Below are 13,838 nucleotides of genomic sequence, written 5' to 3' on the forward strand. Positions count from 1 at the left end.
CTCTCCAGCCCTATGGTTCCTATGCATAAGACTAAGATTATAAGATTCAAACCCCCTATTGGCTGTATTAATATGCTGAATTTGCTCAAATAATGCGACTAGTGCACTTTTCCTGACACGTTGGACTTTGGCTCATCTTTGTCTCCTTATGTAGTGATCCTGTATAGCACGTACTGTGTTTTTTGTCCCTGTACTTTGTTCATTTTAAATGTTGAATTGGTGATGGTTTGTATGTCCCTCAGATTTAACTTGACTAAACAGGAGACTATATATAAAAATCTTGTGGTCCTGTTAACGGCAAAGGGTATACAGAGAGCAGCAAACTGAAACCCACAGAAACATACTCTGAAAAGTATCACTGGGACAAACTGTTAATTCCTACAAGACGTCTAAAGGGAGTCATGGTAACTTTTGACCAGGCTCTTCTTTAATAATCACTCACTGACTGAGTGGGTGAAACGTGTATTTGTTCAGTCTGTACTTTGAACCATACTTTGCGGTTAAGCCAAAAGTTGTGAGGACATCCTATGAGGTCGATGACGTTGAGCTTTAGGAAGCAATGTAAGGAGCTATGTGTTGCCTTCCTTACTGAGTATCCACTAATATAGTCAATCATTATTGCCACTTAGCAGCTCCTCACATGCTGACCACTTCATTGTTATTCTCAAGGTGTCTATGAGGGTTTTAAGTCTGTGGAGTCTTGTGATACAGTAAGAGCGGCTCTGTGCAGAGTCCAGAATCATTGCTGAGCCAACAGAGGAGGCTCTTGCTGCTTTTGGAGTCTTCTGTTCTGTAAAAATAAGTAAAAAGACAGAAAATGGACAAGAGATATCAACTAGAGGAGATGGATGTGAGCCGTTCACCTCACCTTTCAGAGGTGATCTGTGTTTTCAAATGATATCCCAGCAAAATATTCATTCAAGAATTTTATCTTACACAACCTCTGCCTATTTTATTTTATTTTACCTTGTGCTTCTGTTTTTTATTCTTTCTACCTCAATATTTTTTATTTTATTCTATTGTATTGTATTTTATTGTATTCAAATATACCGGCTGCTATGACAACTTAATTTCTCTTCGGGGATGAATAAAGTACTCTATCTATCTCTCTATCTATCGATCTATATAGCAATTTGTTATAGATCACAAAAAAAATGCAATGGCAGTTTACTGTCTGAAATCAGAAACATATTGATTATTACATCCTGGAGCTGACAGTTAAAGACCCATTCTCACCTCTGGACCTGAGGTCTACTGCAACATTTTCTATAAAAAAAAACACACACACGAAAATATATATATATTTGTATTTGTTTGATAGATAGGTAGATATAAAGAATATATATTTGTTTTAAAACGATTTTTAATTTCCACTTCACATGTTCTATCATATATAATGTGCTGTAAAGATAAACTTGAATCAACACATTCACTTCAAAATTATCATGAACCTAATGTTTTCATTTAATAAGTACGGAGGAGAAGTTGGTGATCACAGCCCGAGTTAGGAGTTTACGGGGTGCACTTGAAGGCATCACACAACGTCACAGACGCTTGTGACGACTCTCCCTCCCCGGAGCCGCGCCCCCTCCTCCCTCCGCCTCCTCCTGCCTCCGCCGCCGCCGCCGCACGGAGCCGAGCCGCCGGAGCACAGAGGAGTCCGGCCCGTGTCTGCCCGCAGCCCGCTCACCTCGCTGCAAGGCCACCGCGGGGAACATGGCGACGGAGAAGACGAAGCATGAAGGCAGAGTGAAGATCGGACACTACATCCTGGGAGACACGCTGGGAGTGGGCACGTTCGGGAAGGTTAAAGGTAATGTCTGCCTGCGTGTGTGTGTGTGGATCCTGCCGACAGGAAGATGGTGGCTGAGTGGGAGCTGCTAGCCTAGCTGCTAGCCTAGCTGCTAGCGTAGCCTGCCGCCGCCGCCGAGGCTAATCTGTCGCAGCGCCGGGGACGGAAGCGCACACTTGTTGTCCGGCTAGTTCGTCTCAACTCCATTTTCCCCCCCAACACGACTTGTCGCTGCCACACTTTGACACTTCATTCGCGGCAGACGAGCAGAGTTAGCGTCGGGTGCGTTGTGAGCTAACCACGGAGCCACAAGTCGCTTGTCAAGTCTGACACCGGGAAGTGAACCATCCCCGCTGGGGCTAGCTTCAGCTGCACCCCCCCTCTCCTGCTCGCACATTCAAACACATTAAATGGACGTTCCTACACCTCGGTGTCATGTTTGGGCGTAACTCCTCTTCCGTGTGAGTTGTATTTACCACCCGTGAGAGGGGCCAGTGTTCTTCTGGCTGAGGAGTGAGACAAACCCAGCCGCCCAGTGCTGTCACTCCATTGGGAGCTATGGTTAATGGCAATATATACCAGTTTGTCTGAATCATCATGGGGAAGAAGTACCTGATTTTAGGAAACTTCCTCACGTTCTCTCTGAACTTGCCTCACCTCGTCTACAGGCTGTTGGCTCTGACACCACAGTACATCCTGTCTCATACCCATATACGACCAAGCCCCAAAATAACAAATCAGACTTTCTACTAAAAGTCAGCTAGAGCCAGTAGCTTGGTTTACACGCAATTATTCCCTGTGAGTCATCTCCCTGCTGTTTTTTTTTTGTTTTTTTTGGTTGTTGTTAAAAAGGACCACACAGATCTGGAGTTTTTGCTGTATCATTATGGGCTTGATTACAGGAAACTTGGTAAATAGTGCAACTACCAGCACAACTGGTAGTTAAATCCGATCTGCAGCAGACCAGTATTCCCACCCCCCAGGTTGTATGTATTCCTCTCTGTACAGTATGTCCTCATTTGTTTGGGTTATCTTTGCATACCTTTCTCCTGACTGTGCTACTGTTGAGGCTGTTTTCACCTCAGCTGAAGGATAACGCTTTCGGGCTCAGATTAAAAACAAACTTCAGGAGCCCGTGGCCAAGCCGTGGTAACCGAAAGGTAAAAACGAACTCAGAATGATCTGAGTCTTTTAATAGGGAACATTTGCATGTATAGTAGAGTGTTTTGCAGAGGCACCTGTAGCTTGTTCACCACTCCCTGGCTTACAGAGAGCACCTTACACTTAGATCTGCTATAGTCAATGTGTTTATATCAACAGCAGGTCAAATAGAGTATTTTATTGTCACATTAAATATATGCCAACAACCATATACACTTTATAAACTGACTAGAATGTGGATGGGGAGTGAATACCTCTTTCAAGGCTCAGATTTTTTGGTGGATCGGCTTCAAATTGCACAGACAAGTAAACATAATTCCCTAAACATATCTGATAAATCAATGAGGAATTCGGTAAACGCCCGATCTCACAATGTTAAAGAAAATGAAAAACAATCCTGGATCCAACCCTGATCTCATGACTCATACTGCATCATTCCACCAAGTTTCATGGAAATTAAGTAGTTTTTTGTGTTATCCTGCAGACAAACCCACAGAATACATAACCCGAGGTAATAATTATCATGTAATTACAGTTCCAGTCATGTCAACAGAGCATTTTAGTGTCTTTTGATTGTTTTTCAACAAGTTCACCACATCAACTCTTTAAGGTGATGTGTTAAATGTGTAACTTGTTCATTTTGCCTCCAAGTGGGCAAAAAACTCAGTTAATTCCTGTTTCAAAATTGTTCTCTTGAGTTCCTAGAAAAGAATAGAAGGCTTTTCCTGCTTTATTTATGACAGTACTTTAGCACTATTGTGTAATATTCCTTCTTTAGCTGTGGTATGTTTCATTTTTGCCGTGCTCTGGGTTGTTACTATTGTCACTCATGTGCTCTCGTCCTTTTTCATCCCACAGTGGGCCAACACGAGCTGACCAAACACCAAGTAGCAGTCAAGATCCTGAACAGACAGAAGATCCGCAGTTTGGACGTGGTGGGAAAGATTCGCCGCGAGATCCAGAACCTCAAGCTTTTCAGGCATCCTCACATAATTAAACTGTAAGTCCTAGATTACACCCTGCTTGCTGCTCCATAAACCCCCCGCCCCACCTCATAAATACCACCCACTATTCTATTTCCAGGCTTTTAATGGTACGGTTTTTGACTGTATCCATCTAGGAGCATATCTGCCTGAGCAAGTCTCCACTCCCATCGGCCCTCTGCCAAGTCCGCATTATTGCTTTGTCTGTTTATCCCCCTCTTTTGACCTCTGTGTTCAAAAGTGCTTCATCATTGTCTTGCTCTACAACCTCTTCTTTTTCAGTTCAGCGACTACAAAATGTTAGTAACCACCAAATGTAGTTTGGAAAGCGCAGATGCATTTCAGCAGAGAGTTATCGTCAACATTTGTTTTCGTCAAAGCAGACCCAGTGTCTGTCTCGTTTCAAGTTATTTATAAAAGTACAGATAACATCTACACAGTTGATGCAGAGAGATTATAGGTGTAACATTTAGAACAAATCATTGTTTAACTTAACACATATGAGCTGAATGAGTCAATACTGATTAGAGGCCAGCTCTGTACGCTGTGGTTGCTTTAATACACAGGTGCTTTATTCAGTGATAGTTAACAGCCGCTGGCCTGAAATAAACGCTCCATCTGATAACATCAAATCGCTGCAGTGGTAAACTGTCGTCGGTCTAAAAATATAGTTTGAAAATTGCAGAGGCACTTCCTGTCTGGTATGTGAATGTCCGCGGGCGGCAAGGCCACAGTCAAGGGCTCATTAAACTGACCAGCAGGTGTGGCTAATTGCCAGAAATACCAGCTCCATGTTATGCATGCACAAAAAATGTAAACTGTGTTTGTGAAAGCCATCTTTTACACGGTGCACAAATACTGGGGTAGAGAAAACGGCACCGCCTGTCTCGTCTGAATACTGTCGAGTGAAGACAGATGTAGCAATGAAACACAACACTGCCTCATCTGGTTTATAGGATGTTTGTGTCAGCTGTGACACAAGAGATGAGCAGTTAGTCAACATCTGTCACATCTGATAAAAGTTGGGCAATTTAAACTTGGAGATGCATGATTTCCCGACTTCGCACAAACTGCACCTGAACCACGGTGGCTTTTAGTTTCAGGCAAACGTGTTTTTGTTTTGTGATTAGTGGAAAGATGCTAGTGGATAAAAAGGCCGACATTGTCACATTGTCATTTCACTGTTTTAAAACTTATGGATAGTGAGCTGCAGAGTTTACAGTGTGGTTTCTGTCCAGCCGACAGGAAGGTCAGTCCTTGTAGCTTATTCTGCTGCTTGATGTTGAACATGACAGCCATGGGGAAAATGTGACCTATTTGCAAGTTAAGCCACACAGTCACTGTAGTGTAAATAGATGTGGGGCTGATAGGTGCCAGTGTGGATACTAAAGCGGAGTCCACAGATCACTGTGCAGTTAACACTACACAACTTGCTGTCTTGTGATTGGGTGTCTTGCAGTCATTGTGAGTTCAGACTACAGGACAGGACTGGCGATGTGGGGTCCTGCTCACAGAATGACCCATCAGTCGTGAAGAATAGAGAGTGGGCCACATGTTTGTCTTCAATCCATCTGAGCCAGATTTAGTTAATTTAAGCTGCAATAAGTTTGTGTTTCCCTGTACCTGACAGGGTTATTGCTTGATTTTCCAATATATACCATCACCACCGTATACCGTCTTGCACTCCGATTTGGTTGGAAATATGATCTTTGATGCGTCACTGACTCTTAGGCAAGCCTCTGTATTTACATCTTTGGAGAGTTGACACATTGCAGCGGGCGACTGCCAATCAGGGGATTTGCAAAACTCATCTGCTACTGGCAAATCGGGCTGAAAATCATGTGGCATGAATTTGGCTTCAAATGCAAGAATTTGTAACTAAGCCTTGGACGGAAAACATAGACAGAATCCCACCATGTAGTTTGTTGGTTGGATTTTTTATTACATTTTTGCAGTATTGAACAACTGATGGCAAGGGAGAGGGCGGGCTTGCATGAGAACAATGAAAATAAATGAAATACATTTATTTAAAGTATGCCTTACATTGCTTTTTTTTAAAGGAGTGTTGTTTATATTATCAAGGCTGAAAATAACAAGATGTTTTAGTTACATTGTTATTCTCTGATATTTTACCAGATGCAAAGCCACACTCACGTCATGGGTTGAGATGTGTTTCATGTTTGTGAGAACACAGACCTTTGTCCTCTGTCCACATTTTTATGTTTCCCAGTATTCCACAGTTAAATCCAGGAAATGAAAAAGCTCACATTCCTATTTCTTATTTATTTGTTTGTGTTCTTTGATAAAATAACAGATCCTTTTCTGTGTTAATATTGTGTTGTATCAGCTACTTGCTATGATCCTAATTTCAACTTTGTGCTCACTTCTGCAGGTATCAGGTTATTAGCACCCCTACAGATATCTTCATGGTAATGGAATATGTCTCAGGAGGAGAGCTGTTCGACTACATCTGCAAAAATGGAAAGGTAAAACAAAATGTCTTGTCAGGTTTAATAATGTCCCTCGTATTTTCTCTCTTTCTGTCTCGTATTGTATGAAGCACACGTATATTTTATTATCAGTGGGGGTACCAGAAGACAGAAGTGTAATGTGTTCTCAGCCTCATTGTCAGCCTCTTGTGCAGAGTCTTTGAAACAAAAACCAACAGAGATAGGGACAGAAATGAAAACACAGGAAGTGCAGCTTAGTCAGCTGTGAGGTGCGAACTGAGATCACACCTAACAGATCATTTCTGCCTCGACAGCTGGATGAAAAGGAGAGTCGTCGGCTGTTCCAGCAGATTATTTCAGCTGTGGACTACTGCCACAGACACATGGTGGTGCACCGGGACCTCAAGCCTGAAAACGTGCTACTGGACGCACACATGAATGCCAAGATCGCCGATTTTGGTGAGTGTGCCTCTGTCCTAAACCGAGAGGGCGTCAGCCGGTGACAGGTTGATGTGAATGGCTGTATGTCAGTGTTAGAGTTTTTCAGCTCATAAGGGATCAGTGCTCTTTATGTATTTATTGATGTAACCAATCGAGGCTTCAGAATTCAGCTCTTCAAATGTTTTATGAAGGAGATATTACATAACATGTTTGAAAAGCCTTAAACACTCAAAAGAAAATCCAGCAGATTAGTTTACAGCATAAATCCCCTCAAGCACATATGAAAAAATTATTTTCGAACTCAGAATCTCGCATTTACTTTTGCAAAGTGTATTTGGTTGTCTTAAATAGAGCCAATCCTTTGCAGTGTACGTTTTCCACATGCTTTTTAATACTAAAAAGTACTATAATTTAATATGTTTTATCTTTTATGGGATCCAGTCATTTATATTTTGTCAGAGCAGTTTGATGTCTCTTTGAGCCATTTGATTTGAGAGGAAAGAGCATCTGCCCCTCATTTAGTTTGAGCTGCAGTGACCAGATAATAGAAGCGGAAATAAACAAGACATAGTGGGAATGATATTGATGATTATAATGAATAATTTAGCAAATCAAACAGAGTAAATTGCTTCTTTATGTGCATCTTGCACTGGCTCAAAAATGGATTCTATTGGCAGAAGCATGACGGGGTGGAGCACAAAGAAATCTCAATTGTTTTTACTTTGAAATGCTGTATCATGACAGATAATTATTTAAGTGAGGAAGGAACCTCTAAAACCTCAACTCAAGCAATGTCATCAAGATAAGGATACAAGTGTGTTATTATTCCCACCCAAGTTCTTGAAATACTTTGAAATGTGTGCTTTAACTGTGTAAAATGCTGTGCAGGTTTATCAAACATGATGTCTGATGGAGAGTTCCTGCGAACAAGCTGCGGATCTCCAAACTATGCTGCTCCTGAGGTCATCTCGGGAAGGTAATGTTTTTCTTTACTTCGTGTGTTGCTGAATTAACAGACTGAGTAAAACTTTTCCTTCATGAATACAGAATTGTTTCCTCGTTTTCGTCCTCAGGTTATATGCTGGTCCGGAGGTAGATATCTGGAGCAGTGGGGTCATTCTCTATGCCTTGTTGTGTGGGACTCTTCCTTTTGATGACGACCACGTCCCAACACTCTTTAAGAAGATCTGTGACGGGATCTTTTTCACACCAACGTATCTGAACGCCTCCGTAATAGGCCTCCTTAAACACATGCTGCAGGTGGACCCGATGAAAAGAGCTACCATCAAAGACATCAGGTGATCTGGCGTAGACTAAATACTTAAGGAGACATATTACTGTTTTATCAATCCTGTCTTTTTTGAAGATAAGAGTGAAGATGTAAATCAAGTGCATTACATTATAATGTCCCTTTCCCCTACAGAGAGGACGATTGGTTCAAACAGGAACTTCCCAAGTACTTGTTCCCCGAGGACCCCTCCTACAGCAACAACATGATTGACGATGAGGCCCTGAAGGAGGTGTGTGAGAAGTTTGAGTGCACAGAGGAGGAGGTCCTGACCTGCATATACAGTCGCAACCATCAGGACCCGCTGGCCGTCGCCTATCACCTCATCATTGACAATCGCCGCATCATGAATGAAGCCAAGGACTTCTACCTGGCGTCCAGCCCACCCGACTCTTTTCTAGACGACCAGCTCCTGACTTCTTCTGGTGGGGCTGTGGCTGCCGTTATCAAGCCCCACCCCGAGCGTGTACCCTTCCTCCTGGCAGAGACTCCTCCCAGGCCTCGGCACACGCTGGACGAACTGAACCCCCAGAAATCCAAGCACCAGGGTGTCAGGAGGGCCAAGTGGCACCTGGGAATCCGCAGTCAGAGTAGACCAAATGATATCATGTCAGAAGTGTGTCGTGCCATGAAACAGCTGGATTACGAGTGGAAGGTAAGGAAGAAGCTAATCATTTTTCCAGCAGTATACTATGCTTAATATGAAAAATATCTGCTTTTTGAGTGAATATAACAGTTCAATTTAAATTTATAAGGTCAGTAAGACCGCCATAAAGTATGGTCTTTGGTTTTAGAGTTGTTGCTGAGATCTCATTAATGATACCTTCCGATGTTGTGGAACAGCTGTTAGTTATCAGTTGTTTTTTAAGGGGTCCCTGGCCTCTAGATATTGTGTTCAAAGAAAAACAACATTTGTGGAATCATGATTTTAAGCTGACTGTTAATCTTCCTTGATTAGCATTCCAGACACATGAGATTTCAGTTCCATGGTTCTCTCATGTGACCAGATCAACATGCAAAATTGTATTAAGCTATGGGACAGTGCAGCCCTTCAGTGTGATGATTTGACATAGATTATCTGTAATTGAAGTTTATTTGTGATGTCAGAGTTAATATGTTGCTTCATACACTCATTGTATTCAGGTAGGGAATCCATATTATTTACGTGTGAGAAGGAAGAACCCTATCACTGGGATGCAAACCAAGATGAGCCTTCAACTCTACCAGGTGGACAGTAGAACCTACCTCCTTGACTTTCGTAGCATAGACGGTAAGTTTATCAAGTACTGTGTGGATTTTTTGACTTAAATGTGTGTGACAAACACAGAAAGACGGTTAATATCAATTCTCCAATTAACTTGAAATTAAAAAGAAACAGGTCTATCATCTAAACTGGTCTCATACCACATATACCTGTTAAAATTGGCAAGACATTCGAGTAAGACCTGAATTCAACTCGCCGTATCTAGGATGTGTTTTCCTGGATTCTGTCCTGTAGAATAGGAAGTTCAATGTCAGTGCTGACTTCATAAATGATTGACTCAGACTGGAGGGCTCTGGCTTTTTGCACAGTCTGTGTCGGTACTGAGCGGCAGATCAAAGGAAAATCTGAGATAAGATTTTTGTAATGGGCCATTTAACGTAGCAAAGGAATGCTACATACAGGGTGGTGTTTGTGTTCGGGCTGTAAGAGCAAAGTCGGTTTCACCAGAAGAGAAAGCTGATTGTTGTGACCTTGTATTTCTATCAACTAACCAAATCAAATACAAGGCTTATTATTTACACATGAATGACTTCTAAATACATTTTTCATGAGTCAAATTCAAAAAATATGTTTGGGGCTATAGTTATTTAGCACATACATTAATTTCTCAAAATTAATATCTAACATTCTTACCAGGCGTAAATCTGGACTTAAAAAGGCATCCATTCTTTTTCTGAAACAGAGATTTTGATTATCAGCCATAATATTGTAACCATCCATTTAGACTTGCCACAAATTACGAGCTCCTCGTTTTTTTGCTCCTGCTACAGACAGAAGGCGTATCTTATTCTCAATGTCAAGGAAAATATCTACACTACCCACAATTCTCAGGTGTATTAGGGACATCTCTGATTGGTGGACCTCGCTGTTACCATGGAAATGTTTACCACAACTGTGAAAATCACGTAGGATTCGACCTGTGTCACATCCATATTTACCACAGAGAAACCATGATTTCCTTTCAGCAGTTTTTATTAAAGATGAGGGAAAGAGTCCAACAGGTGTGATAACAACAAAAGGACTCGGTTAAATTCAAGAAGAAGCACGGGTAGTAATTGGATAGGGATCATTTGCAATGGCTTATGGGATGCATAGTTTCTTCACTATTCAAATAATTCTGTACACAGTCTTGTACCATTGTTTTATTCCCGTTATCCAATATTTTTTGCTCTGAATCAAATGTTTCTTGGCCACAATTCATCTCATTGCTCGATTTTATGGATTTTCTGAACGGCCAATTGAGAAAATACTTCCAGAACCAGAGCTGTTCTAAATTTGGGCTGCCACTGTTATGCTCTATTGATCTGGAATGAAATAACAGTTTGTTTGTCGTAAACTGCTGTGTAATTTATTCTGAAAACATGATGTGTCTTGTGTCATTCAGATGATATGTTGGAGGCAAAATCTGGAACTGCTACCCCTCTCCGCTCTGGGTCAGTGGGCAACTACCGCACCACTATCAAGAACGATGTGGACGGGGCTGACACTCCACCTACATCTAGCATTGTGGCCCCCACTAAGGCGGCAGAGGGCTCCTTAGCGTCGTCGCTAACCTCATCCATTGACTCAGCGGGAGGCGGGGACATCGCACCTGTCCCACGACCCGGGAGCCACACCATCGAGTTCTTTGAAATGTGCGCGAATCTTATTAAACTACTTGCACGATAACTTGCAAAACAATCGCTAGCCTTTTATCCTCTCTGAGTGTCTTTATAGCAATAAGCATGCAACCGATTCATGGCTCAATTCATCCCTGCTGAGGATGAAGTGATTGTTCCATGGCACTGATGCAGGTTGATGTTCCCTAAGCTGAAGGGATGTATACTGAGCTGACAGGGGATGTAAGGGGTTATTGGAAAAAGATGATTGACAAGCTACGTAATAGCTAAGACAGAGCAACAGTTTCCTGACCAGTTTAAAAGCAAAAGTCCATGTTCCACCTACACATAAATGTGTAAGTGATTACACTGAATTTTCTGTACTGTAGCCAGTGAGCATTCAAGTGCAGAGGACAAGACCACGACTTTGCCTGCAGAGAAGGAAGCCACAAGTTGAGGGTTGAAGTAGTTGGGTGGCAGACACGTGTGTGGGAGGCAGGAAGCACTTTTGCACAAGTTCCTTTTCTCTCCCGCTGCTCTTGTATTTCAGTCGGGATCAGAGAGGTGGTGCAGATGTATCGGGGGTGCTGCACTGGCTATAACTGGGGTCACCATGCCCGTCGTTCATTGGACTAGAAGAAGTGCAATGACCCCTGTATTTCTGTCTTGTGTCAGGGATAAAAGAATGCATCATCAGATTAATGTTTGGTTTTCTTCTTTTTGTTGATCTGACTTGTCAAAACCTAAATTTTCATAGTGTTGTTCTTGTTGTAAACATTTTTTTTGAGAATTGTCTGTCCCCAACATTTTTATATATAAAGAGGTGAATATATTTATCAGTGTGTTAAGTGGACAGACGGTTGGTTCTGTCGGAAATGGATTTTTCTTTCTTTTGTTGCATTAAGATCTATTGCTGGATGGTATATATTTTCCTTTTTTACTGTCTTGTTTTTTAAATCAATATCACGGTTTTGTTTCCTTCAATCACAATTATTCTGATACTTGATTGTCTTTCCAGATAAATATAGCCTGCTTTTACCATATAAGAGATATTTTGCCATGACAGTCAAAATCTAGAAATATCACTTTCAGCATCATGTATAACAAAAACATGTTTATTTTGCTGTATTTTTCTTTATTTTTTTTTTTGGATTAATTATTAGGATTTCAGAATGATTACTGAGTGAAATGCCTTTTGCCTACATTCAATTCGTAAATGCCAATTGATCACAAGTGTAGAGGCCCTGGCGCTCAATTTGAAAATGAGTAGCAGCAATTACATACAATGCATGGACAGTGTATTGGCAGGAGAAAACATCCTACATATTGTCATTTCTTGATATGTCTTTGATTTAGATTATTCGCTTGAAACTTGACATTGGGGTGAAAAAGGTTTACTTATATCTAAACCTTAAACAGACTTGTGAGCTTGTAATTATTAAGTCGTGCTGGGTATGTTGAAATTCTGAAAAATGAAAAAACACCACACGAGCATTGAGATCATGAATGTGTGGCCGATTTATAGTTTTTAACAAAATATCAGATGGAACTTTATGTTTACAATCTCAAAGTCTTCTGAAAAGTATGAAGTGTCTCCCTCCATTTCCTGTCCAAAGTCCTGAAGTTTGAAGTGGTGCCTGTTGTTTGGCTGCCTTATCATTATCAGTACTGTTCATCCGTTTTTATGTCAGTAAAAGTTACAAATTCGGTGCTGATCCGAATTATTGGCCCCTCTTTGCATTTATAAAAGTTGAAGTCCACAATTTATATTGACAGTATTAATTGACTTAATTACAAATACACAAATTATTAAGTGTTGACATTTAAGAATAATATGTTGACTGTAAAACTTGAAATTAAGTTTTGATGTTGCTAAATGCTGTAGACATCAGTTACTACTTCCATCTAACCACAATAGGAAAAAAACAATCAAACTTATTTCATCTTTTTTTCATACATTTTTAACCTAGTTTCTGATCATAGTATCTTCTCATTGTAATATCAGAAACCTAAAAAAAACATTGCATTTTTTATCAAGAGCAGTTTCTGAAGTCTCTTAAGTGTTTGCTCTCCACAGCTTTAAAAATCCAAAATATCCCCTTTGCCTAAACAACTTCACATTTCAAAGATATATTACAACAAAAAAGAGTGACTATAACATTGATCATGTTGTCTCCTTGCTGTCCTACAGGTTTGGTTTGGACTTAAATATTTAGTTGATATTTGACCTTAATTTTTCACTTTTAAACGAGAGTTTATGACAGAGATTTGGGGAAAGAAATGCACACTATGGTCTCGGGAAGATCTTGAAAAACTAAACCGTTTTAGTTTGGAAGGGCAGTTGCAAGTTCTGATTACAGAGCTCGGTCATGGCTGACATGGTGGGTTTTGTGGAAAAGATGAATGTGTGAAACAGTGACCTTTTCGACAGCTTAGTTTCCTAGTGGACTGTTAGCAGGTGAACTCTGTCAGTCTGTCTGTGCTTCAAAGAAATATTGTTCTATTTTTGTTTGGTGTGTAAAGGGACCCTACTAGATCGACCAGTGTAAATCTGAATGGACAGTGTTGAAATCATTTGTATACACAACTGCCTAATAAACTGCTAAATTGCACACAATTCTGCCAAAGCTTCTCTGTATGTCTCCAGTCCTTTGCGATGTTCAAACCCTCAAGATGTACAAATTTCATATTATTAGTGTTTTTTGCTCCTGCTGAAGCCAGACGTCTTTATGATATCAAAAATTGTGTATTATTGTCAATGTCAAGGAAGAGATCTACACTACCCACAGTTCTCAGGTGTAATAGTGACACCTCTCATTGGTGGAGCTCGCTGTTACCATGGAAATGTTTACCACAATTGT

General features: G+C 40.9%; 1 protein-coding gene across 1 annotated transcript; it reads left to right on the forward strand.

The window, feature by feature from the left end:
- Positions 1 to 1,619: 1,619 nt before the first annotated feature.
- Positions 1,620 to 13,594, forward strand: prkaa1 (protein kinase, AMP-activated, alpha 1 catalytic subunit). Its single transcript, XM_061091627.1, has 9 exons — positions 1,620 to 1,813; positions 3,812 to 3,953; positions 6,329 to 6,422; positions 6,701 to 6,845; positions 7,716 to 7,803; positions 7,901 to 8,125; positions 8,251 to 8,770; positions 9,259 to 9,385; positions 10,764 to 13,594. The coding sequence occupies exons 1-9, from the start codon at positions 1,717 to 1,719 to the stop codon at positions 11,045 to 11,047; spliced, it is 1,722 nt and encodes a 573-aa protein (XP_060947610.1). The 5' UTR covers positions 1,620 to 1,716; the 3' UTR covers positions 11,048 to 13,594.
- The last annotated feature ends 244 nt before the right edge of the window (positions 13,595 to 13,838 follow it).

Source organism: Limanda limanda, chromosome 1 (assembly GCF_963576545.1).
Source record: "Limanda limanda chromosome 1, fLimLim1.1, whole genome shotgun sequence".
Lineage (NCBI taxonomy): Eukaryota > Metazoa > Chordata > Actinopteri > Pleuronectiformes > Pleuronectidae > Limanda > Limanda limanda.

Coding starts and splice junctions, on each gene's coding strand:
- prkaa1 (XM_061091627.1), top strand. CDS start 1,717: ATGGCGACGGAGAAGACGAAGCATGAAGGCAGAGTGAAGATCGGACAC. Junction 6,846..7,715: donor TGCCAAGATCGCCGATTTTG/GTGAGTGTGCCT, acceptor AATGCTGTGCAG/GTTTATCAAACATGATGTCT. Junction 9,386..10,763: donor TGACTTTCGTAGCATAGACG/GTAAGTTTATCA, acceptor TGTGTCATTCAG/ATGATATGTTGGAGGCAAAA.